Source organism: Lampetra fluviatilis, chromosome 30 (genome assembly GCF_964198595.1).
Source record: "Lampetra fluviatilis chromosome 30, kcLamFluv1.1, whole genome shotgun sequence".
Classification (NCBI taxonomy): domain Eukaryota; kingdom Metazoa; phylum Chordata; class Hyperoartia; order Petromyzontiformes; family Petromyzontidae; genus Lampetra; species Lampetra fluviatilis.
Window position 1 is genome coordinate 309,104 of NC_136304.1, and position 26,178 is coordinate 335,281.

Here is a 26,178-nt window from a genome sequence, read left to right on the forward strand (position 1 = left end):
TCACCACGCTCGGCTTTACGGTATGGCGTACTGTACCAACAGTTGCACTGTACAACACTTGACGACATTAATCGCGACTTTTAGAAACATTAAAAGTTTAATTTTATTTATCAACATGCGCTGCTTGGTGGAGCTGACACGGCAGTGGCTTTATTTGTAATATAAAACGCGCTTTATTTAAAATGTGCGTTGCTGCCGTTGCGTAACGTTGAGAGCGCAAGTGTCGAGTTCGATCTCTCGGCGCGGCAGGCGATCCGCCGGGCCCCACGTGGGGGCAGCTGCCTCCGCCGCCGTTCACCCGGCAGTGTGGATGGCCACGGCCCCGTTGATTCCTTACAGCAAGTTTCTATTTGGTGTGTAGACGCCTCCTGCTGTGTTCCTGTTGTGCTACTTTGACGCCGGCAAGCAGCTCCCATTATCTGTCGGGCACCGACAGGCCGCGCTCGTGTGTCGGCGTGCAGCGTGGCTGGTGTCCCCACCTGCAAGGCGGCGACGGCGGCGTCTCGCCGGCGAGGAGCAGGAGGAAGAGCAGGAGGAGGAGGCCACCCTCTCTCTCGAGAGAGATCGGCCTCGAGTGGAGGAGGCTTCCTCACTCAGCACGCAGTGGCGTCAACAAGGTTATCCAACACGGTGATTTAATGTAAAGTCACACTGCCAGGCCTCGTTAGAATTTCAATAATTAACATATTAAGCACTTAAATAATATCTCATTAAATAGTTGTATTAGCTGAGACTAACTTGCAGCATGAGCAGGGTGCTTCGGCCACACTGGCTTTAGCGAATTCATAAACTCTTGGGCATTAACACTTTGGGGTTAGCCTTCAGCTTCAATAAGCCTTAACTTGTAAAATGTAAACAAAAATGTATATATTATAGCATAATAACTAGTGGCGTTTATTATACTATCATTGTGCTGGCAAATTAGAGCTGTCAGTAGTTTGCCTGTGATGGCCTCGCCCCCGCCATAGCAACGTAGAATTTCCGCAACTGCCTCATGGCTGTAAATGGGGTATGAGCATCGCCTCATGGTCATTTGAAAAGTAAACCGCTCTAATGTTGTGTTTAGCCCGGGATGTTAAGCCCCTAAACCAAATACATCTCCCCTCGGGCTCACCAGCACTTGGTGCGGTGCGTGTTGCCTGCTCGAGACGCCCTCACCCAGCAGTGGATAGAGACCGGGCTGTGGATGCACTGTGCACGTTGCTGCTTGAAGCAGCCGATCGATCCTACAGCACAGGTGGCAGGTGACCACTTTCTGAACCATAGCAGAGCTTTGTCCAGTGATGGCTGGGGTACGTCGGACCGTATTAAGTTTCAAGTCAAATTACGATTTTGATTTAAAGCTTTCGTGACTGCAGGGATTCATATTCTTGGTTCTTTCGTGACTTTACCGAAAGAACCAAGAATATCAAATTACGATATCAAGTACCCATGTGGCCGTCTCAGGCCGATATCAGAATCTGTACTTATATTGGAGGAATCCTATGAGCCATGAAACTCTTTCACAATGTCTAGTATTTTCACAGATGTCCATATCTTGTCAGCCATTGTGATAATTGCGGTGAGATTGTAACGTATTCAAATTCTGTGTCGTGTTGCCTTCTTTGTAATGTGATGACCATTTTTGAAATAAACAAATTGTTCACGTGTGACACACTGTGCCCCACTTGTCGAATGGGTACAGATGAGTGGAAGGTGGCGCGGAGGAAGGAAGCGAGGCCACTGGGTGGCACCAGAGCCTGGGCACAGGCGGTGAGGGCGGGCCTGCAAATCATGCACGATGGTTCACGGATTTAGATTTAAGCCACGTACTAATACACAGGGCTGAATTTCTCAATGAATATATTCTAGGACACTGGTAGACTGGAAGAAAGCACGTGACTTGTAGATAGAGTCATTGAGAAAGATATACTGCGTGTGTGCCGTGTGCGGATAATTGTTTGGGTCACTGACCCAGACAGAACCAACTACAATAATTGTGCCTTGATAGGACATAATCGTTCATTTATTTAAAAATATTTTGATGTGTAGATACATTGGAGTATTTGTGGATATAACTTTACAGTAAATTCTATGCTAAAGTTTTCATGAGATGTATAGGGCGAACAACAACAAACGAGACAACACATACAATACAAACGAGACCATACAAACGAGGGGAAATTTTTCCTAATGAATTTAATTGTTACAGGCACATTGCATATGCTTGCCAATCTTGGTTGTTTTTTTTCAGTCCAATAATAGCTGTGGCCATTATCACACAGAGTAGAGATGATTGCAAGGGTTGGTGGCTCACATAGATTTGTGAAACTCCCGAATATCTTGCACTGTGAGTTGACGAAGAGATGGCAATACAGCAAGTGGGTTTATGCACCGATTTGTGTGGACGTTTGAGCATTATTCCCTAAATATGAATGGGGTTTTTCTGCAGTTTGCCTGGCTTACTCCCAAATGTCCAATTCTCATAATTTAATTGGCACAATATCCCAATCCAGGACCGTAATTATAAATAGACTCAATATTCACTGAGACTTTTCTGGATAAATAAATGACTATGGTGTTGATTAAATCCTTGAAGACTATTCAACTTTAACCAGGTGGGAGCTCATTAAGGTCCAAGTAAAAATGTTGCAACGCAGACCTTGACGTCTTTAATTGCACTTTAAAATAAACGTTTTAAATTCTTAATCTAAATGCAACCACATTTGAAGTTACTTGTGGGAAGATATTTTACTCCAAAACCCACTGGGTTCACCCTGGCTGATGTTTGAACCCTTAAGCGGTTGACAGCTTGAGAACTGAACTACAGTTTGGCTACATAAAAATTTTGCTTCAGAATAAACTTTAGTTGTAGAAAATTGATTTATTTTTCACAGTCACGGATCCCATTGCTAGCGAGTGCTCACACCAAAAACACGGTAAAGCAAACGTATTTGATAACCAAGGCTGACTGCTAATGAGACCCAGAATGTCAAAACAGGGACAGAGTTTGCTTAAACATATTCTGTTGTTAAATATATTCTGTTGTTTAATATAAGTTTAAAAGGCCAATAGGCTGATGGACTAACAAATGTATTTTTTTTTCTGAGCTAGAGAATGAAAGTTGATTTATCTGATCATTATTGATTGCCCTGGTATCAACAGGAGGGATGATTGTGGGTTCCCTCTCTTGTCAGGATGAGACACCGACACCGACCGAGTGAAGCACATGGGGAGGGCACGTCTTCAGCAGCTGCCGTCTCACAGCTGGCCCAGACGGGGGACACGAGCGACGCACCAGGTCAATGCCGGGGGTGCTGTGGCGGCGGAATGTTAATTACCTTGCCTAGCATACAGGAGGTCGTGGGTTTGAGCCAGACCCTGACACCTATATATGTGTAGTTTGTATGTTCTCATGTTATCGTGGTCGTGTGGATTTTTCTCTGGGTCCTCCAGTTTTCCCTCCACATTTAGAAACATACCTTTAGAGTGTTTCGCTGCTATACATTTCCACATTATAAGCCACTTCGTTGAGCTATTATTTGTGGCCAGGTCACTTCTGAAAGAGAGCTCTGTATCTAAGTGGACTTTATCTGGTTAAAAAAAACATAGGAGTAAGAGTCAGGAGTGGCCAGCAATAGCTTTCTAAAGTAATTGGCTGTGGAAAAGGGGCTTTTGTATATTCGGTTAGCCGTGCTGGCCACACTGACTGAACATGCCCGCTGTTGCAGTGAGCTGATCGTGGGAGGCATGCACACACCTCTAATCCATTGTTTTGGAGACAAGGGTCGGGGGATCGTAAAGATTTCTGAAACTCCCAAATCTATTGTGCTATGAGGAGGCTCGGAAATGGCATTACAGCAAGTGAGTGGCATTGCAAATATCTCGGCTGCCTATGATTGGGATAGAGTTAAGAGGTTTTCGGTAGCTAAAGCATATTCCATCCTGTGCATATTCCAAATTCATTTTTGTAGGTCACAAACTGTACATGCAATTCTGTCCTTTAGATTCATTGCTGGTGGTGGTCACAGTACGAAAGCACACTCTAGTGGGCGCGTTAGAGGATTGCGGAATAAACTTGCAGCTGCCACATATTCAATTATAATGTTATACAGCTTGGATCATATTATTAACTTTTTTACTTTTTCTTGCCTATGTCTTTGTATAGCAAACTCGTACGTCCATGTCTAATAGGCAAACGAACAACCTTGGTGGAAGCTGAATTTACTCTACTCTGAAGGTTATATTTTGTCATCTGAAAAAGATTTTCATAGCTAATCGGATTACTCCAGTCTAAATAAGTATTCTGATTCTGACAAACTATGCTTTTTGATTGTTTCTACTCATTGCATGTCAGTTGTGCTATCAGAGTATCAAAGTGAAAAGGTGATGAAACATGTTGTCACAACTCCCCAAGATAGCAAAATATCACACCTTGTCAGGGAATGGCCATAACCCTGAAAGATCTCACACCACAGAGAAGACACTTATAGTCAATCGGCTGCTCACCTCACACCAGATCGTACACCTTCATACGCTATTAAGATTTTTTGACTGCTTGCCACTCATTCTTTATTCACTATTTTAAAAGTAGAACACCGATGGCTACATTAGACTGGATTAACAGAAAAATGCTACAATTAAATTATAATGTGCTGAGATGAGTGAACTAAACTGAAGTGTAACATTGTGCATTGATTTACCATACTGTATACTGGCCACATTGATCTCAAGAGTTGTCCAAAGTTGTAAACAAGGCAGTGCAAAAATTACGACAGCAATCCCTCGCCAACTGCGGGGGTTTGGTTCCTAGAAAAGGCCGCGGTAGGCAAAGCCGCCGTTGGTAAAGCACAAGGGGCTTATGGGGGCACACAGATAGTAAACCGTGTATACATGAATTCCGTGGTTGACAAGTTTGCGTCTGGCGACGGATTGCTGTACTTGCAAATGTACGAAAACATTTTGTATATGTTTTGAAAATTAAATATTTACGAAAAAAAATAACCTTGAATTTTTTTCCCCATATAATCCTGGATTTTTCATATTAAAATTCACGGTAGTTCTTTGTAATTGTTTCAGAACTCCCAGGCTTCTACTTTGACCGCGAGAAGAACCGTTACTTTCGACTGCTGCCCGGCCACAACAACTGCAACCCCCTGACGACGGAGAGCATTTGCGCACGAGAGAAGGAGCGCCAGCGTTTGCAGCTGCTCAAGCAGGATGAGAGCACCAACAGGGTAAGGGTCAACTGCCCACCCATGGTCACCCGCTCACCTGCTCACCCGCTCACCCGCTCACCTGCTCACTTACCCGCTCACTTGCTCATTCGCTCACCCGCTCTCACCTGCTTACTTACCCAAAACTGTAGAATGAAAGGTAAATTATCAATTTGTAAAACTACAATCATGATTCTAAAACTGAAATTACCATTAACAGGATACCTGAGACAACAGTTTGTATTTACATTGAGGAGTGCAATTGAAATCAAAGATTGAGGGACTACATTGGGAATGGTACACAAGCAGGATAAAGAAACATTCACGCTGTTCACCATTCACATTGCATGATCACTTTAAACATGTTGTACGCTTTTGTTTCATGATGCAATATCCATTCTTCGGACTCTTCACTCTGAAGAATACCGAATGCCCTATAACCGTAGCCAGTTTTCACAATGCAGTGTTAATGAGTGACGTGGTCAGTTTTCTTCTCTTTGTAGCTCAGCTGAGCTGCCTACAGCTCATTTGCAAATAATGGCCACGTTCCATCTGCTGGTTTTATACATGTGGCATGAATCACACGGCCATGTGAATGATTCCAACTGGTGTAAATCCACCGCTGCTTGTGACTCTTGCGTGTGCGTGTCTTAACCTTTCTCCCTGCGAGGTCCCTCAAAATGGAGTGCCGGTCACCAGGGTGCTCAACGAGCGAAGAGCTGGCTTCCACTCGACACGATCCTACAGCAGGTCCGTTCAACTTTGTACGGCACCTTTGTGAATCCACTGCTGGCTGAGGTCCTCTCTAAACCCTGTGCCGGCCGTGAGCGTTATTGGACCATATTTCACCACGCTGGTCAGCACGGGTTGGTGAAGGTGTGGAGCTGTAGATGTGGAAGCATCGGAGTACAGGACAAGGGATTTTTCTGCTCTCAACCTCTGCTGCTCATTGTGTAGCTCTGCAAGCCCTATCTATTATGATAACTTCTTTATGCATAGTGGTCACCCCTCCAAGCACTATCCAGGATCAAGCCTGTTTAGCTCCAAAATCTGACGAGATCGGGCACATTCCGTGTGATTTGGTCATCGGCTAAGGCTATTAAACTTTTACTTTTAAGCTCTATTATTGGTTAATTAACCGCTTGAGTAATACAGTGATCTAGTGGTTTTGACGGGCCTCATTCACGCATTTGGTAACCTCTCCTCTCCCATGCAGGTTGATGCACGAGCTGAAGCTTGTGGCCATGCAGCGGCGGGTGGTGCACTCCGTGAGTGGCGACTTCGGGCTATTGGAGGTACGGCTGCCCCGTTACCGGTGACGGAGTGGTCCGGTGAGCTGTCCTCTGGGTCCAGGATTAACCGCTGTTGGAGCTCTGCCTCATGCTGTTTGTTTAACTTCGTAAATGAGAAGCTTAAAGTTGCAGCGAGGAGGCCGTGTGCAGGCCAGGCATTTGGCAACACCAATTTTCTATGAATGAAGGGAAAATATTGATGATTCTGGAGTCAGGCGAAGTTATCACTCTGATGGTTTTGGTTGCAGTCCATGCCTGTAATCTGGATGCTGTATTTGTGAATCACAGAGAGCGATTTGAGTTATTGTGTGTGTAGTAACACTCACCAGCCGATCAACAAAGTGATGCTCGTATTATGCAGTACTGCAAGTAGGTTTGCTGACCCATGTTCCGTTTTAAGAGGTTTATCTCTTCTACTAATGTAGACTTGCTCGGAATTTCAGATTCCTCATACGAAAGGAATTGGCCAAATTTAGCGAAACCTTTTCGCACCTTCCTGAAATAAATCTTGTCAGATGTATTAACACTTTTCTGGGTGAATAAAAATGTCCGTATGGGTACAGTCATGGTGCAATGTACAGGGTGCATTAACTGCAGGTCACACTGTGCAACTGTTGTTTGACCACTCTTGTTGGGACTATTACAGTGACTAAGCTACCATTCCTATCTTGATAAGGAACGTTTTTTCCCTATCCACATTCGCGGTGGCTGGTATGACGCGACTTGGCACGTCCTATTTGCTACAGCTCGACTCAAAATCGGAGCGCATCTTCGCTCTGTACAACGAGCACACCCACTACAAGTATGGGCTCTTTGACCTGTCCTGTCGGGAGGGCAAGCTCCATACCAAGATATACGGTCTGCTCAAGGCTTCTCCCTGCAAGGTAGGGATGTCGCCAAGGGAGCGCTTGATTGGCCACGTGCACTGCAGCATTCTGGAGCGTTCGTGTGTCTATAGAAAACTCGGGGACCATGTGACCAAAAAATATTGAATTGTGCTTAACTTGCAAAAGAGAGTTTGGTTTCATTGGTTCTCACCTTCTACATATGTATCATGATCGTTTTATTTAAAGGAAGACAATCCCAAAAAAAATGTGTTATTTAGTACATACCCATATAAGCTTTGTGTCTGAGGCTGAGCAAAATAATTTCACATTGTTGTGTACGTGTTGCTGTGTGCGCGTGTCTGTCTGCCTGCCTGTCTGCCTCAACAGCTAAACTCCATGAGTTGGGCATCGTTCAATGGGAAGGACTCTCATATTTTGTATCCTTTACCCATTATTACAAAGTGAGGACCATTTTGTCACTACACAATACATTGTGGTTTAATCTTGATTATTTATGATGGGTGGAAATGGTGTCAGTTGTATGTTCATATGCTCATGTCGGGATGAGTGCGCCAGTGGATAACTTTAGCAGTTGCCCGATGAATAAACAAAATGCTGATTTTAAGCTTTCGTGACTGCAGGAATTTATACTCTTTGTTTCTTTCGGTAAAGTGACATAGATAGAAAAAATAACTGAAAGATCACGACGTTTCGATAGCAACACAAGCCATCATCTTCAGGTGAAAGAATACAGCAGGTGGACTGCTGAGGAGGAAATGTAGCGAGAGAGCTACCTCAACCAAAGGTTATAGACGTCTGTGGTGGGTACAACCCAAGGGTAAGTGGGCGGGACGAGGGATGGAATTTGCAAGTACATGTAATCGCAGAGAGGGTAGGGGTGGGTGACCGGCTAATCCGAGGAGGGGGGAGGGGGGGCTGCTGCAACGGGCGAGAGGGTGGGGGTGAAATTTACAGAGGGAAAAAGGTGATAGAGACAAAAAAAAGATATAAAACTTAGCAACATTTAGAAATGTAATGAAACTCAGAGAATCGGCCAACACAACAGTTAACACTATACAGTGATACCTCGGTTCACGAACGCTTCGGTTCACGAACAACTCGGTTCACGAACAGAAAATTTCATAAAAATATGCTCCGGTTCACGAACTCCGCTTCGGTTCACGAACAGGAGCCGCGGCCATTTTAATGCTATTTCCAGGCTGTCACATGGTCGTGACTTCCTGTAGGAAGATCGTGGAGAGAAGAAGAGACACAGAAAGAAGTACTGTGAGTACTGTGAAGACACTTTCAGTGACTTTGATTTTTGGTGTGCTTTTTAGCACATACAGTACTGTACTGTACTACTGTACTGTACAATACTGTACTTACTGTATTGTACAGTTCACCCGTTTGAGTGCTTACTGTCTCCCACCCGCCTCCCACCTGCCTTCCTCCATGCCAGAAGTCATCTCAAGCAAGGTTAGTGTTCTCTTTTTATACATTACTATACTGTACAGTACTACAGTAATGTGTATTGTCATTTGTTTCATATTTTTGTGCTTCAAAAACCAAAAAAACAGGTCATAACGGATTAACCGGATTTACATTGAACCCTATGGGAAAATGTGCCTCGGTTCACGACCAATTCGGTTCATGACCAGAGTCAGTTCACGAATTAAGTTCGTGAACCGAGGTATCACTGTACTTGGTTGATCAACGTCCTTCCAAAGATAGCTACATTTTGCATCCATCTTCTCGGTTGAAGTCATGTCTGAGTTGTGTGGAACCGATCGAATTGGGCAGCAGTGTTCCTTTGTGGGCCATGGTTTGAGATTGGTGACCGCAGTCGCACTGTGGGCTGTTGGTAATCGTCCATCGAGGTGAGAGGTCGACGCACCTGCCGTGCGATGTTCCGTAGCGGTTCAACACAGACCGTTGTCTGCAGGGTAAATTGGGACTCCACTGGGATGACTGCATGCTTAATGCCTTTGCCAGAATTCCATGTTATACATGCTGTTGGAACATAAGCAGCATTCGTTGCACAGGACTTGAGTTGAATTGTCTGTCTGTCTGTCGAGAACCTGTGCACCATTCAGAAACACCTATTATAACTCTCCTTGCTACCTGACCTGGTTTCTGGTTACAGTTTCTGTTTACTGCTGTAGAGAAATGGTACGTGAGTAGTACAATGAGTCACTGCGGAGTCACGTGATCGTGGGAGCTGGGACACCGAGCCTTGACACTGCTCTTGAACAACAACAGAGTGCAGCTCGTTCCAGTGAGGTCGTCAAACATTGACATAGAAGTCAAAGTAGTTTTCCATTTAAACAAGCTCAAAGCATCTAAATTAGACTGTTTTAATTAGTGCATATTGCCTGATCAGGAACATGGACACGGGTTAGTATATGGAACATAAGTTCATAGAAAGATACATTCTTGGGACTACAATGACAGACGAAGAGGAGTATATGGATTAGGAACATGTACGTTACAGATGTAATTTTACCTGTGAATAAAACTAAGTGGCTTTGGGCCGGACATGTCGCTAGTGAGGATGATGGCTGATGGCAGAACAACTACTGAGTGGCAGGCAAGGAAGGGGATGCACCCAAGAAGTCATCCTCCTTGGAGATGGTGCAACGAGGTTGGCTGAGGCACAGGCTCTGGATGGGTGGTTAAAAATATTTGGCTTCTGCTATAAATGTCGACATGATCAGCCACTTCGTTGAGCTATTATCTGTGCCCAGGTCACTTCTGAGAAAGAGCTACACAGCTCAGTGGGGGGCTTCATTGGTGAAATAAAGAGCTTAGTTTTAGTAAGTTTAGTAAACCCGAGTATTACTGTACATTGACATTTCTCTTCATAGGCCTAACCCTGTTATTTGCCCCCACTCCCCTCCAAAACGAGTGTCACTGGTTAGCTGTTCACCGCTCACGCCGTGCACTTTCACTTCCTTGACCTTCGCCTGTATCGTTCAGAATTGCTCGCAATGAAGTGGCGGTGAGTGACGGTGCGATGCACGCGTCGGTGGAGCTGGTGCCCGTCTCGTATTTCACCGGAGAAGGCACAGGTCCTGCTCGTCAGCCGCGTCTGCTTTAATTGATTCTGCTTGTACAGAATTAACCCCATACACCTGCTGGAATTTTAACATCATGTTTATATGCAATAGCGTATTCTCAGAATGATAAAATGTTATGTCTTCCCTGTATTTTAATTGGGAGTACGTCTTATCCAGAGAATATTTTTTTTTCGATGTTTTAAGTACCGGGAGTTCAGAATCATCTTCCGGTAGATGGTTTTCCAGAGCAATACATAATCACCCAGAGGAGAGATGACACCCACCAGCTCTTCAGAATCATCTTATGAAAGACATCTCCCGAATTTAAATTGGCATCTTCATAATCCTGTTATAGAAGATGGCTCTTTGTCGTACCATATTCTCCCGATTTAAAATATATATTTGAAAAAACATGGCTCCAAAGTTTGTGGTGTTTTATAATCTGGAGAATATAGAAAATGTGTTGTCTTATATCTTGTGGCAATTTTGATTTGTGGCATTTGTGTTGCCTGCCTCGTTCTATCTCATACCATTATATATTGTAAATAAATTATCTTAATATAATTTGCATATATTGTAATTTCTAGATATTACACAATTTGATGTATGTTGAACTTATTTTGCATCGTATGTAGCTAATCGTGCCAACCGCGCATTTATTGTAACTATGGGAATGGGGCGGTGTGGATTAGTCGCCTGCCATGCTCTTAGGTTTCCTCCCACGCTCAAGTAACACAAAAGCAAACCAATCAATGCTCCTCCGAAGCAAGACCTCCTAAATAAGAGGCTTTTGAGACCTGTATTGCTCTGCCTGCTAAAGACAATCAGGCCAGACGATTCCTCGATGATTCTCTCTCACTCCACAGGCGTTGATGCAATCTTCAACTTCACCATCCTGACTTTTTCCTGCGTTTATGGCCGTCATCCTCAACACAACCACTGCTTCAGTGCAGGTGATCCTATCCCGTTGGCATGATGCAACACTTACAGATGTTCTACTTTAATAGAACTCTATGCAGTCAACTCTCAATTATCCAGGTTAATGGGGTAGGAGTGATTCTAGTAGAACTTAAAACAACTGGACAGGGGTGAAGATATAGGACGTGTCATCTGTATGTATTACTTCTTAAAGTGATTGGTTTACTTACTGACATGTTTGCAGTAAAAAATAAACAATAGCTACATTGCATACTTATCCTTTGTTCGGATCTCTCCCAAGGTCGACTCGGCATAAAAGGGACGGCTTTCCGCAGTGTTCTTAAAAGACTGTAAAGTCTTTAGCTGTGGTTTGTGACACGGGATGGAGAAAACAATTTGGAGAGAAAGAGAAATGAGGGAATTCCAGAGCAGCTTCAGTAGGAGACAAGTCTAATTAGAACTATCTAGAAAGCAAGATATGTGGATTGGGAGGCACATTCTCAGAGGTGACAGCTTGATGAAGGAAGTTCTGGGAAAGAGGCCAAGAGGCAGAAACGTGAATGTTGCTGAATAACTTGAAGGCAGCGGGGGATCCACACCGTGAAACGAAGAAGAATAAAGCTGAAGACCAACAGGTTGGAGGGAGTTTGAGCCAAACGCCTGCCGTGCAGCGGATGGCTTAAAGAATACTTCCTGTCCAAGCCAGATGGCAGATGTCCCCCTCTCTGTGTTCACCCATCTAGGCTGCTCGGGGAAGGCGGTGGTGACGGATGTTGTTACCGGGCACCAGCAGACCATCCACACACACAGCGACGTCTTGGCACAGTGCTTTGCAGAGCAGGTGTGTGTACGCCCACACACGCACAAACACAAAAGCATTACCATTGATGTTTTGTTTAATACATCTTGAAAACTAGATCCGACGCCTTCGTGACTGCAGGAATTACTCTTTGGTTCTTTCGGGAAAGTCACGTAGAAAATAAAAAAATAATAGAATACGACGTTTCGGTTGCAACACAAGCAACCATCATCAGGTAAGAATGAATGATAAAACACAGACAAGGGAACAGCATAGGCAGACACACATGCAGAGAGAGACACACAAAGACACAGAGCGAGTCCTGTTCCCATGTCTGTGTTTTATCATTACGTGTTAAACCGAGGTTGAAATAACAACACATTTGGTCTGTTCTAACCAAGAGGTATGTGTACGTACGTGCCGCCTCTGCCCGTTAGAGCCCGCTGCTGTACTGCGGCTGTCGGTCGGGCAAGGTGTGGCGGGCAGACCTGCGGGACGGGACAGGGCCCAACGGCTCGCGACGGCGACGCTCGCTACTCCGGCACGAGTCGGCCATCGTGGCCCTGCGCACGCTCGCCGATGAGAACTACCTGCTCGCCAGTGACATGGCCGGCAAGGTGCGCTGTGTGTGTGTGTGTATGTTGAACTTGTTTTGCACCGTATGTAGCCAACCGTGATAATCGGAGATGCGTGGGGGGAAGGACAATAAAATAAACACAAAAACAGTTCTATGGGAACCTCATTTGCCAGTAAAAATATGATAATTGGTTTTTTACCCTTCTATCTGGCAACAAAACTGACACCTTTTTACAAGGAGTCATGTTTGCATAGACCGCAATACCTGCAGTCATAAATACAAACAAAAGACATAACTCTGATAGTGCAAGGACAGTGCACATTATCAGAGTTATGTCTTTTGTTTGTATTTATGACTGCAGGTATTGCGGTCTATGCAAACATGACTCCTTGTAAAAAGGTGTCAGTTTTGTTGCCAGATAGAAGGGTAAAAAACCAATTATCACAAAAACAGTTCTCAAGAAATGATTTTCAATCTAGATTTAAAAGTGCGTAGCTCCAGTGGCTTCTACTGTCGGAAGGAAGCTTGTTCCAGATAGCTGCAGAAGCGCATCTGAAAGCATGCGATGCAGTGAAGCACCACAAGTGGAAAGCAAACTCAAAGTTAAAAGGCCACGTTTGGCGATCAAATAGAATCATCAATATATTTGGTATTCGTGCCATTATAGCACGATGCTATCACGAAGGCGCTATGTTTCACAGACTTAGTCTCGCTTTGTGTAATGGGTGGCTCTGGTAGTTTAGAGGGATGAGTGGCTTAGGGGGATGGGTGCCTGAGAAGGGTGGGGAGCTTGGGATGGGTGGCTCAGAGGGATGGGTGGCTCAGAGGGATGGGTGGCTCAGAGGGATGGGTGGCTGACTTGGCAGCTCAGTGGAATTTGTAGCTTATGGGCTGGGTGGCCGAGGGTAATGCAAGACACATTGGGCTCGGGAGGCTCATGGATGTTTCGCGCCCTCGTAAACCTCTGCCCTCCTGCCTCGCCTGTACATTCAGATCAAACTGTGGGATGTGCGGACGCAGAGAAGCGTGCTTGAGTACCATGGGCATCACAACGAGCACGCCATCCTCCCTCTGCATGTCAGCGACGACGAGAACTTCATCGTGGCCGGTACACACACACCCACGTAGAGCACTTTGTCAAATCGCATTCTTCAGTGTGGAATACACAGGAGAGATGTTTACTCATCCAAGGCATTGATGCATGAGTGACTTAGGGGGATGGGTGGCTAAGATTTGTATTTGCAGTGTTCAAAACATCCCAATGCCCGATGGCAAGGGGATGTCGTGTTTTTGTGTAAAACGAAAACGCATGGGAGTGCAGAGCAGTTGTAAAGCTGCCTTGGAACAGGAAGTTGTCCGTGAGTGCCAGGGTGTGGTGAGATGCACTCCACAGGCATAGTGCACAGGTCATCATAGTTTGTAGTGTATGAGAATATCCTATTGTTGTGCGTTGATTGAACAGCTAGACTGGCTGCTCCAAAGTCACCAAGTGGACATTCATCATTTGTGAATGCACTCGTGCCCTTGTCAGTGTTAAACTGAGGTTCACTTCCAAGCGATAGCGATGGCAAATGCCAGTAGTGCGTCATAATTAATATTTTCGTAGGCCTACCCTGGATCGACTTGGCCTGAAATGTGTTTAAATGTCGGTACTGAGGGGACACAGGTCGTCCAGCGTGGTGTTGGCCGCACCAACCCCTTGTGCTCTGCACCAGCCTTAAAAGTAGCTCGTAAACAGCACTTGTTCTTACAGATTATGTAGTCTATACTGGAGATGTCTTTTTGAATACAATCATATTTTTGTGCATGTGCACGTCTGTCATTATAATAACCGATTCTCCTGCTGCTTTGCTGCTGCTCTCACAGATTGCCGACACCTCTATAATTCTTATTTCGTGCTGCTCATACCTTTGGTTACTACTGTTGGGTGGCTCAGAAGGGGGGATAGGTGGCCGAGATAACTGTTGCCCATTCTGCCGTTGTCCGCTGCTGCTGCTATATCTGCGCATCGCTCAGTCGGACAGGACAACTCCACGCGCTTTTGGCGGCTTCGCGACGGCCTCCTCCTCCGCACCATGCCGTCTGCCGTGCCCGTGTCCTGCACCAAAGCCGCCCCGAGCGTGGCACTGATGCCGAGTCTCGGTGGCCCCCATGGGGCGCCTGGTCTGCTCGTGGCCGCCGGCCAGCGCCTCTTCCACTATAGCTATTGACATCGCGTCCTGCTGTTGCCACAGGCAGGTTGGTGAGACAACTCTTCGTGTTCCAGTGCGCACCCTGTTGAAAATGTTTGTACGTGGCTGGTGATTCAAAAACCGCTGCGGAACACAATTCTGTTTTTAAAGACAACCCTGAAAAACTAGCGACGTGCATGTACATACCTCATAGGCATAGAAGTCAGGGTGCAGTGGGGAGCCTACTGCACAATGAACTTGGCTACCTGAATGATCCCAGTCACAGGTAACATTCAAATTATATTCCTGGCCACAGCGAAATCCCATCCTGTTCAGTCTCCCACAGCTCGTCTTGGACAGTTTACCGATTTGGTGTCGGCAAGGGGCGATCTCAAGCGTGTTACACGCTCTCAACACTCATCCATGACCAGCCTCCGGTTTAATGTTTGTGTCCCGATTGCCTTTCCTTCCAGAACCCACCCTGCCTGCTCTTCTGCTATTTATTCATTTTACTATTCTATTGATTAATATTTAATAGTTTAAGCCAATTGTTTTATATTCGTAATACAATTAGTTCCACTTTTTTGGTATTGTCACAAACCTAATTTCCTCCAATCCTGAAGCCGTTTGTTCCCATTGATACACATCTGTTTATCCAGCTTATCTCATGGACTGTTGGCATAAAGTGAATACCTGGTGCTTTCCCTTTCTCTCGTTCCTACTTCTTCCTGTAATGGCTCCATCCCCACCCAAGTTTCACTGTAAATCTTTAAAATCCTAACCCTTCAGTTTGTTCTGGCGGTTAAGACAAATCAGCTGACAAAACTGTTTCCATCTTTTAAATTCTTCATCCTGTCAGTATCCCTGTTTTTTAAAATCAAAGCTTGTCCAATCTGGTGTAGATTATTCGAGTATTAATTACCTTGCTCTTGATTTGAAGTTGTATGGAATAAAAAAAAATTAGTTTCAACCATTTGCACATTAAAATTTGCTTTGTGTTCCAGGGAGTTGTGTTTATGCAATGCAAGATTGATTTTGCCCACATTTTTGGCTTCAGTTTACATTTTTATGAACAAACACCGCATCATGTAGACTCACAGCCTGTAAAAAAATTATTGTGGAAATATTTACATCACTGTACATAGATAAATGATTTATCTTACATGTTTAGGAAGAAAAGACACAGAAAAACCAGTTTGTAATTTTTTTTAATTTTCCACCTGGAAGTGACAAGAACTTGTAAAATATCACTTTTGACAAGTTAAAAGCTTAAAATTGTATAATAGTGCATCTGAGAAGTTTTATTAGAGTTTGTCGCAAATTAAACTCCTTAGTTGATAAGGAAATTAAGTATTCGTGACCGAATGCTAGGTTTTTGTGCTCCATACCAGTACCTCGTATGAACACGGATGGTGTATTCATGAAACCTACTGACAGTGAAGAAAAAAGAATCCTAATTTGATAAACCTACAACTGGGGGGCCACACATGAAGAGACCTGGCAGTGAATCCAGCTTCAATGCTGGACTTGATTTTAAATACATGCCTATCAACCACTTTTTATTTTAATGCCAAACCCAACAAAAAAATTAGCCCAAGATTAAGATAATGGAAATGCAGGGCTGCAGGTTAGTTTATTAAAACATGCTGATGGAAATGTTAAATGTTGAAAGTTTCGCGTTGTTGATAGGCTTTGAGTCGATGAATGATGATGAATTGGTTTAAACAATGAGCACTAAAATAAGCTAAACATTTTGTTTAAATGACAAACTGTAAAATGAAAAGAGAAAATAAACATCTACACGGGTACATTACTCGTGTAAACACACGCCATTGAAATTGCCACGACCAAAATTCAGCACTTGTGAAAATGTAACGGCAACGTCGCTTGCCATCCTGTCGCTGTGATTCAACATTCTTCAAAAGTCTGTCGCTCACCTCTCTGCTGCACTGATGGATGATATTCTAGGATGAGATGGCAAAACAAATGTATTGGCTGGTAACCCATATTGGTCATCGGGCTCATCATTCTGCTGAATAAGGAGTGGCAAATTCGAAATCCAATTTACAAACAGCAAAAGGTCTCAAATATATTTCAGAGGTTATTAATTTACATATATTTCACTAATAATTTAAAGTGTGCCTTTTTTGCGCAACGGAACTCGCGTGTTAAAGGAAATCTAATTCACTAACAATGCAAGGTGCGTATCATTTACCACTTAATCTGGGGTCTCGCCTTCATAGCAGGTAACCATTAACTTATTTTTGTGTTGTATAGTAATTCTATCTTAACATTTGCATCTTATTGTATTTCACCTGAAAAAGGACAAAGGTAGAACGCAATGTGTATATATAGTAAGTACATCCTCATGAACGCTAATATAGATACACTACAATTATCTTACAAAATCACAGCCCCCCCCCCCCCCCAAAGCAAATGAAAGAGATTGCTTCCAGAACATACAATTTGTTTACAGTTTACCGTGATTGACAATACATCATAGTGATGACGTGCTGGACATTGAAGCGGTGCTCGTGATCACACTGTGACCATGGGGTCTTTGCAAGATGAAGTCACAGAGAGAAATCTGATCATTAGAGAAGAGCACCAAGTTGGACGACGAACCCGTCACCTCGTACAAGAGCCCCCGATTCGTGGGACTTCCCACAAACCGACTTTACGTCTTCTGAAAGCTAGTGCTAAGAGTTACTGCAGAGCTGCTAAATTAAAGTGAATGAAGCAAACCCATTGCTTGTCCCCACATCGAGACAGCACGACACACAAATAAAATATTTGTGCAAGCAAAAATGGGTCTTTGCGTGGTTTTTATATATACCCCACTTAACAGCTGCTGGGTCCAGGTAGGACTGTCTTAAAACTTCAAATGTGATCATTTGAAGTCTCCCTTCCACGGCCTGTGGTGCTTGGTATGCCTGGGTTATGCACATAAGTTGTGAACTACTAAACAGGGAAAGAAATGCAAAGCACACGCATGCCAACACTAAGTCGCCGCTCGCGGATTGTCAATGACAGGGTCGGACGCTGGGCATGTGCTCTAAAGGCTTTAGATATGTAATCCTTGAGGTTGTATAGGGATGGAGAGGAGTTACTTCCTAGAGGTCAGATAACCCACAGATGTACCCCCATTCTCTAAAACAGCTTAGCTGAAATGGTATGGTCATCATCAGCGTCTCGTTAGCCGTTGATAACAAGATAAAATGATACTCGAAAAATATTATGAATTAGCCCCATAGGTGGGTCAGCTGCAGAGTGAACTGAGTTGTTCACCATGTGGGAAAGCAGAAATATCAATCATTAAATACATAATACATTGCTTCATGGGCCAGACTGGATTTTGAAGATGTAATGCTATCATTGCAATTATCTTGTGCTCATCATAGTGGGCACAGCTGATGTCTACTCATTGCAAAACCTGGCTCAGACTTTGCATAAATTGACACAGTTCAGATTTTAAACAATAAATGCTGGTATGATGATTCATGTACTTTAAAAATCCTGGTACCATGGCGACTGGATAAATGACCTGCCAGTCTTTCCCAACACTAATCACTTGACGAGCATGTCCATTCACTCGAATAGCACTGTGGGGTGTGGTGTTTTGTATTGTTGGGGTTGCCAACAGACATTCACACCAATGATAGACTACATAATACATATCCATTTAAACTTTAGCACGGTTGGCTACATACGGGGCGAAAGAAGTTCAACATACATAACAAAACCACGGCCCTTGCTACGTAACAACATGTTAGGTTATCTCGTACAAGCGCATTTGATTTATTTGACTCGTCTCAATATTGTTTCCACATTAGGAAGACAGGAAAAAGCAAGTGTTGAGTGAATGATGGGAGGAGATACAATACTGACCTCTAATGTCTGTGACAACACCCGATAAAAGCAATTTTGAGTTTAGGAATAACTATCTTGATGAAAATGGACTTAAGATTCATGTGCATTATGTCTATGCAATTTGCACAAGCAGTAAAAATGTCCACATTGCATTATCGTGCTTTGTAGAGTGCCCAGAGCCTAGGATGAGTGCAATTTGTAGAAATAATGTTATTTCCTTGTTTACATGTATACAGATGATCAACTGTCTGCTGGTGTCAAAACGGTGTGAAACTTAGTCATACCGATGTCAATCTGTCGCAGCCAACAAAGGAAAAAGCGAAGTTGGTCTAAAGAGACATAACTGCAAAAGGGAGGAGTCGGAGGGAGAGGCGACGCATAAGGACAGGAAGAGCTTAAATTGCAATCGATGCAAGCACCTACATCAACCTCACAACTTGGAAGATACGACGGCTCAGAGAGGCTGTTTGGTTTGGATAAAAAGTAGGCAGATCTCGTCACACCGCAGATGACAAGAGGTAAAGAAATGCAGTTGGTAAGTGTCAGTGGCAATGTGAATGGTGAGTGATTTTGAAAATGTTTGGCTATCCACTGGGATTATCACCCTCCCAAGTCATCATCCTTGGTCACTCTCTGCTCAACAACTGTTAGCAAATGCAGTTATTACAAAGCCGTCTTCACGAAAGCAAGCATCATTGGCTTCCTGCCCACTACAGAGCCAAGTTCCATCACGTCAGTGGTACTTCCCTGAATACGAAGCGACGTCCCCCTTTCTGAGAATTATTTTCAAGTCCCTGCAATTAAGCGGAGCTGCAGTTCTACCTTTTGTGCAACTGCGGTCCTCTTTAGCAAGCGATCGATGGGCTGCAATAGGAAGGAAGCAAAGTCATGGTCCTCGTAAGAAAGATGATAATCTCCCAAATAAACCAGCCATGCAATTATTCCACCACAACTCTAAAACAACTAATGCATCCCCAATGAGTTGACTCCCAAAGCAACCATGTGCCACCTAATTCGCAGACTCATTAATTCCCCTGATTGAATCCATCTCTATTGGCTTCCCTTATTTATACACGGGGGAAACACACGCACGAGTCTTACGGGGTATTGGAAACCAAACACGGGGTTCCCTGCAGTGATTCTTGAATCGCATTAACACAGAAAAAGTCACCGCACAACCATTCTCACGACACATCCAGACTTCTCCACTTGGGGAGGGGGATCAACCAAACATCGCCCCTTGCTTCCAACAGTTACAAGAATGTGAGTGGGCAGGGGGAAGAGCAGGAGAAGGAGGAAGGCAGAAGTCAAGAGGTTTAGAGTCAAAGGATCGTGGAGTAAGAGGAGGTGGTGGTTGTCTCAGAGCTCCCCCTTGCACTTGCTGCAGGTGTTGCACACCCGCACGGGATGGTCCCACCCTCGTGACGGCACCGGCCGGCGCACCGTCGAGCACTCGTTGCAGAAGCCCTTGCCGCAGGCGCGGCAGTGGTGCTTGGCGAGCTTCCCTGAGGTCATGTCCTTGTTGCAATCCTGGCAGGATGTGATCTCGTGGTCGGGGACCCAGTAGGTTGGCCGCGCCACGTCCTTCACCAGGCCTGCAGGGGAAGCAAGCAAGTGCGGCCACGGTCGGGAAATAATGGCTGTGTGCAAAAACATCGCGTCGCTGTACCCCAATTGCAGTGATGGCGCTCGGGCATGAGAACACGAAGCAAAGGCGTAGGCTCCCGAGTAGCTCCAGGGCCCCCAAACTCATTAACGAAATGTCATCCTAAATTTAAATCCTAATCATTATAAAGCATCTAATTAATTGCTCTCATCCCCATCTTGTGTATTCCTCATGTAATGTCGTGTTTGCGTCTTGCCTACATCCGTCTCATCTATTCTCTTATCTCTCAGAACTTAAATATTTTTGTCTGTATTTACGTTATATTATTACAGTTCTATCTATTGTCTACATCTCTAATGTCACCTCACAAGGAGTTTATACAAGAACACCGTTTCATACCCAGGCAATGCCTTTATTGGGCAATACTAACAATGGCAGAGTACAAATCTTTTCACAACATCGCAATAAGCATCTCGATCCTGTAGCGGTGTCTCCCAGTGACTGAGCAGGCGCAGGTTGGCAAGCGAGGATGTTACAATAATTACTTATTTACACAGAAGAGCCATACTTGAGTAGTCTGCAGACTCCTATTCAGGAGAGTCCTGCTACATTGGGATGCTTGGCACACAACAATTTCATTGTGTGTGTGTTTTGCCAAGGTGGCAGGGTGCACACGTGGGATGCCAGTGGGGGTGCGTGTTGTGGTGCTCACCCAGTGGGTAGTTGAAGGTGGTGGCCACGGCTCCCAGCGTGTTCTGCACCACCTCACCCACCTTCCGCACCATCACCTTGCCCGACTCGTCTTCCTCGCCCCCCTCCGCCTGTTGTTTTTGTTCTGAGCAGACCGGGTTTGCCGCCACAGCACATGCACACACACAAATTAATACAAAATACAAGGGAACCTAGTAGTCAGCCAGGCTATCGACTCCAATTAGCATGGTTGGCTACATATGGTGCGAAAGAAGTTCAACAGACATACATATCAGGGAAAATGTTATTAACAAGCACATTAAATAACTAGTTTTGAACGATAATAGTCATATTAGAACCATGCCCAAGTGCCTCTGTTCTGCACAAAAGGCTGGCAATATATTTATTGAGGTCTCCGTTACAACTCTGCTGGACATACATGTATAGGGATGCTGTCGTGGTGTAATGAATAGCACACTGGAGTTCACCGGTTCGATTTCATCTTCCAGCAAGGCAGTTGCAATGATAGACAAGTTTCTTAAATCTTCACACTTCTGTCTGCCCAAAAGTATAATTTGGAATACTCCTGGACATCTGTGAAAAAGAGCTTTACAGCTCATCGGATTCCTGCAGTATAAATATTCTGATTCCGAGTCGATCGGCGGGTCGTATGTGGTGTACAGTGGATGTACTCCCTCCTCTTCTAAGACGTTTGGCCAGCGTGGACGAGTTTGCCAAATGCCCCCCCACAGGGTCTCCATAGCTCCCTCGAGTAGAGGCCCTTCCGTTGGCAACTGCAAGGGCTGCTGCATGCCTTGATATCATCACAAGTGAACAAAACGTGATTTTTAATCCAGGATCACAGTGTTTCTGGCTCACAGTGCTCCAACACATTGGCACCATGAAGAGCCTCATCCCAACAGGTCAGATCAGATCCGACTGCTGGCACAAAATACGGGGGGGGGGGGGGGGGGCACCAGGGTGTTTTATTTTCTCATTCATACCCCTTATTCATACCCCAGGCAAGCTGTGCTGGGAAGTGGCTTGACCGTGGGGGCTTCCCTGGCAGCAAGCTCGGCTCTCACCTTGGGGCCGGGCGAGTTGGAAGCAGGCGTCGCACACGCGCACGGGGTTCGGCCCCCACCCTCTCTCGGGCACGGGCCGCGAGCGGGACGAGCAGGCGCCACAGAAGCCCTCCCCGCACGCCCGGCAGTGGTGCTTCGTGTCCTTCTCCTCGAATTGCTTATTGCAATTGTGGCACGCCTGTGTGTGATACGACGCCACCAAGCGAGGATTTTCGTCATCAAAAATCGTGCCGCGGAGGATTATCGATAACACACATTTACTGTAATTGTATTACATACAATTAGAACTGCTTGTTTCCAATGTAGTACTAAGCCTACTATTTTTGTGCCGCTTTGTGTATGTTTCCAGATTCCATCATTGGCATAATCAACATTTATGTCGATCACTTTTCTGAAAGGCAGAAAACATTGGAGTCAAAAAGTTTGTGGGCGTCTCTAAGCCACACCTAAATATTCCTGGTGCGTCTAGCCAGTTTGCCTCGTCACACCGATGGAGACGGGTACGGGCCTGTCTGCTCTGCAGGTATGGAGTGCTGCGAGTGGCCAACAAGAGCTGGAGGGCGCTACGACCCATTGCAGATCTGGTGCGATAGCAGTAGAGGTGTCCGGACACTCACAACGTCTCGTGGCCGTGCCCCCACCCTCTAACCTCACCACCCCGGATAACGCCGAGTCGACAGTCGGTGGCGTAACGACATTTTTAGCTCAGGGGGTGCGGCAATCGGTCAGGTGCGGCCCCAATATTTGATTTGTCACTCATGGTGCTTGTCAAGGGGGCCCCAACTTGTAGCTTTGGCGCCCAAGCTCGTTACGCTGTCGACTGCGTATAGCGTGCGTGTGTGTGGGCACGTACGATGACGACCGCGTTGGGCCTCCAGTAGGCCGGCGCAATCTGGTCCGTGAGCCAGTCGGAGACGGCGCGAGCCGGGCCCGAGCTAATGTCCGACACCGACTGCGCCACCAGGTTGACGCCGTCCAGCAGCCGCTGCGCTGCATTGTGGTTCTCCCGGATGAAGCCGTTCGCCTGCAAAGGAGTCGTGATGCCGTGACAATAGACAGTGGCAGGGGTCTTGATAACTACACCACCCAGAGCTCATTCAGTATGTCGGCGTCATCTACTGGAGTTTCAATCATTTTTTTTTATTGCAACTCAACGCGAGCCCAGTACAGTACGCCAATCGCTTTATTGTCAAGTACAGATATATAAATAACTATTTTTTTTACTTATCTAATGGATTCGATTGAGGTGCACACTCAACTTGGAGGCAACACTTTATTAACGCATAACAACCAACGGGAACGTGATACACAGGGTGGTGACCACCGTTCCTAATCTCACTAACACTCGGGGAGGGAATACGACATAATGTGACCAGGGCAGGTTAACGGGCTGCCTGGTCACGGACGAAGGTCGGAGCCTGGAGGAGCGTTGATGGCGTCTTTATCCCGGGGTCGAACAGCCCCGCTCTCTGTTCACACCCCGCTTATAACTCCCGTGGCGTGGCCGGCTCTGCCCCAGGCCACGCCCCCCTTCTCAATCCTTCGGGAAGGTCCGGGCCCCCAACCACGTGACCCCCAAGCTCCCCCCTGGGGCCCGTAGCCCCCCCCTTTATCCGGTCACGTGTCCTGTTGGGTGCACGCAGAGTGTCACGGCCTGACACACCCCCGTGACAACCGCCTACAGTACCCATACCGAGCCAACACAGTAGTAACGTCATATGTCCCTACGCTCGTAGTCCCGACACAGTAGTGACATCATATGTCCCGACACTTATATTGCCTCAGTATATTACCGTGTTATTTTACGTAAATGTCTTATTTTACATGTCCTGAATGTTAGGCATTCGTGTCAATTTCATTTTATGTCAAGCGATCCTGAGATGCTTTTATTGATAACGAGCGGGAAATACCCGGCATTGCCCGGAGGGAAAATATATTTCAAAACTTCTGTGGTGAGGCCTAGTTCTGTGCAGAGTCCCCGGCCTCGCCTAGATTGCCCAGCCGGCCGAGGTGGCACCTTGGCAGGCTGGGGCTGGGCTTCTACACCCCCCCCACCGCCCGCTCTACAATTGCAGTAACTACAAACTCTACAATAGTATCTACCGACCCTACAGTAGTAACTGCACACATTGGGGTGGGGGAGGGAGAAGAGGACATCACACTTTGAAGAATTAACCTCAGCGTTGTGTATTTTTTTTGCATTTTTAACACGAATGAGAATTATTCCCAGCCCCCACTGATTGTGTGTGCGCGTTGCTATGGGAACCACCACGTCAGCGTTTTGCGCAGATGCGGGCTTTGGCGCACGCTCAGCGTAGTAATATAAAAATGTATAGTAATAAATTGTTAATTTAACTACTTTAAAGTTGACGGATGTGAAATACGAATAGCGCTGGCTCACCCCGGGGCTTATCGTGTGGTATATGGGTACTTTTTAGAAAAGTAAACCCCACAGTTTGTGAGTTAAAAGCGTCGCAAGTTGCGTAGACAGACAGACGGACAGACACAGCCAGACGGACAAAAAATGACGTTTATAGGTAAAGACAAGTGCGCTATATAAATATTCATGGATTGATACGGACTATCGTCTCTTTATTTGTTATCCATGATCCTCTATGTCAGCGCATAACACATTGTATTCTTCTACAGTTTTGTGCTGAATGGTCCCTAGCTTAAGTAGATGGCCCTTGCCAATGACATCTGGCAATACAGCTGTATTGGTTGAACAAGCCTGACTCTATTATTTGTTTCTTTCGGTTAAGTCACGTCTAAAGATAAAATAATAAATTAAATTAAATAATAGAATACGACATTTCGATTGCAACACAAGCAATCATCATCATGTATAATGAAATAGCGACATAAAATCTAACCAGAAAACTATAGACAGACATATTAGCAGACAGATATCACCAAGCCTGACTCTGCTGATGAGCCCTACAAATAAAAAACTGGTCCAAAGGTATGCCTGATTAAACAAATGCTGCAGTTCACCACCGTTCCCTAAGGCCAACAGGCTAAGTGACAAATGATAACATATTTTCAATGTGTCATTGCTCTGCAATGAGGTGAGATGCTCTTCAAATAAATACGTGAAGTAAACACTCTAATTCCAGATCTTATTGCACATTAAAAGCAGAGCTGTGGACGTGATCAGCAGGACATACCCCGGGCCACACGTGTTTCAGCTCCGTACGAACGACCGTGTCCTCGGGATCTTGGTTGCCGTACCAGAACTGGCGGCTCCGGTAGATCACGCCGCAGTTGGGACACTCCAGCACGTAGCTGCGGGGGACACGGCGAGTGGACAATGAACGAGGGGCACCGATCAGCACTGCCAGGAGGCACAGCGAACCTGGGTGCGTGCCCTTGTATGTAACAAGGCAGACGTGTAGGCCGGTGTGCCAGGTTTCTCCCGCAAGCTTTATAATGCACCGTACGATGCCTTGGTTTGATAACATTAAAATGAAGAAACGTGTACACTAGGGGTGTAACAATCCATCGATTAATTATCGAATTCTTACGCTCACAATACAGATATTAAATCATGAGTGTGAGACATTGTTCTTTGTATAAGTTGAAAGTGATTAGTTCACGTGGCCTCTTCTGAGAATCATAATATTTATTTAGACTGGAGGAATCCGATGAGCCATGCAGCTCTTTTTCACAGACGTCCAGTCGGAGCTGCAATGCACTGAAATGTAAAATAAACAAACCTTTAATGGAATTATGGCCTTAAATCTTGATAAGTCACTCAGTCGCCAGGGGAAATTTGTCACAGGCAAAATTCACACATGCACACACCCATATGCCGGGGTGGAAAAACCATGCGGCTCTCGTGTAGTTAAATTGCGGTTCGATCGAGATGCAGCAAATTTTTTTTCTTTATGTATGTCTGCTTGAAACGGGAATAAATCTGCGGAAGTGGGAGTGGCATGAGGCACAAAAGTCCGTGGCAGCGGAGCCAGACATGAATACTCCCACAGATTTTTCTAGATTAAAAATTCCAAGGCAACCAGTGTAACCAACTAACGTGACCTGCTTGGTGCACGTTTGTCTTGTGGTTCTTAGCCACGTGAAGGTGATGGA

General features: G+C 45.4%; 2 protein-coding genes across 2 annotated transcripts in view; one reads left to right on the forward strand and one right to left on the reverse strand.

Moving 5' to 3' along the window:
* DCAF4 (DDB1 and CUL4 associated factor 4) lies at positions 1-16,632 on the forward strand. Its single transcript, XM_078870258.1, has 15 exons — positions 1-20; positions 437-617; positions 1,685-1,752; positions 3,177-3,280; positions 5,059-5,216; positions 5,866-5,945; positions 6,412-6,490; positions 7,234-7,371; positions 7,702-7,775; positions 10,294-10,385; positions 11,240-11,326; positions 12,035-12,132; positions 12,528-12,707; positions 13,661-13,775; positions 14,684-16,632. Exons 3-15 carry the CDS (start codon positions 1,685-1,687, stop codon positions 14,875-14,877), a joined length of 1,467 nt encoding a protein of 488 aa, XP_078726384.1. The 5' UTR covers positions 1-20; positions 437-617; the 3' UTR covers positions 14,878-16,632.
* ZFYVE1 (zinc finger FYVE-type containing 1) overlaps positions 16,125-26,178 on the reverse strand; it is a 27,990-nt gene continuing 17,936 nt past the window's right edge. The window contains exons 8-12 of the mRNA XM_078870257.1: positions 25,257-25,374; positions 22,943-23,113; positions 22,090-22,267; positions 21,027-21,149; positions 16,125-20,303 (exon numbers count right to left, since the gene is read on the reverse strand). Of these exons, the coding sequence (XP_078726383.1) occupies positions 20,068-20,303; positions 21,027-21,149; positions 22,090-22,267; positions 22,943-23,113; positions 25,257-25,374 (826 nt within the window). The 3' untranslated portion in view covers positions 16,125-20,067. The remainder of the gene's footprint in view (positions 20,304-21,026; positions 21,150-22,089; positions 22,268-22,942; positions 23,114-25,256; positions 25,375-26,178) is intronic.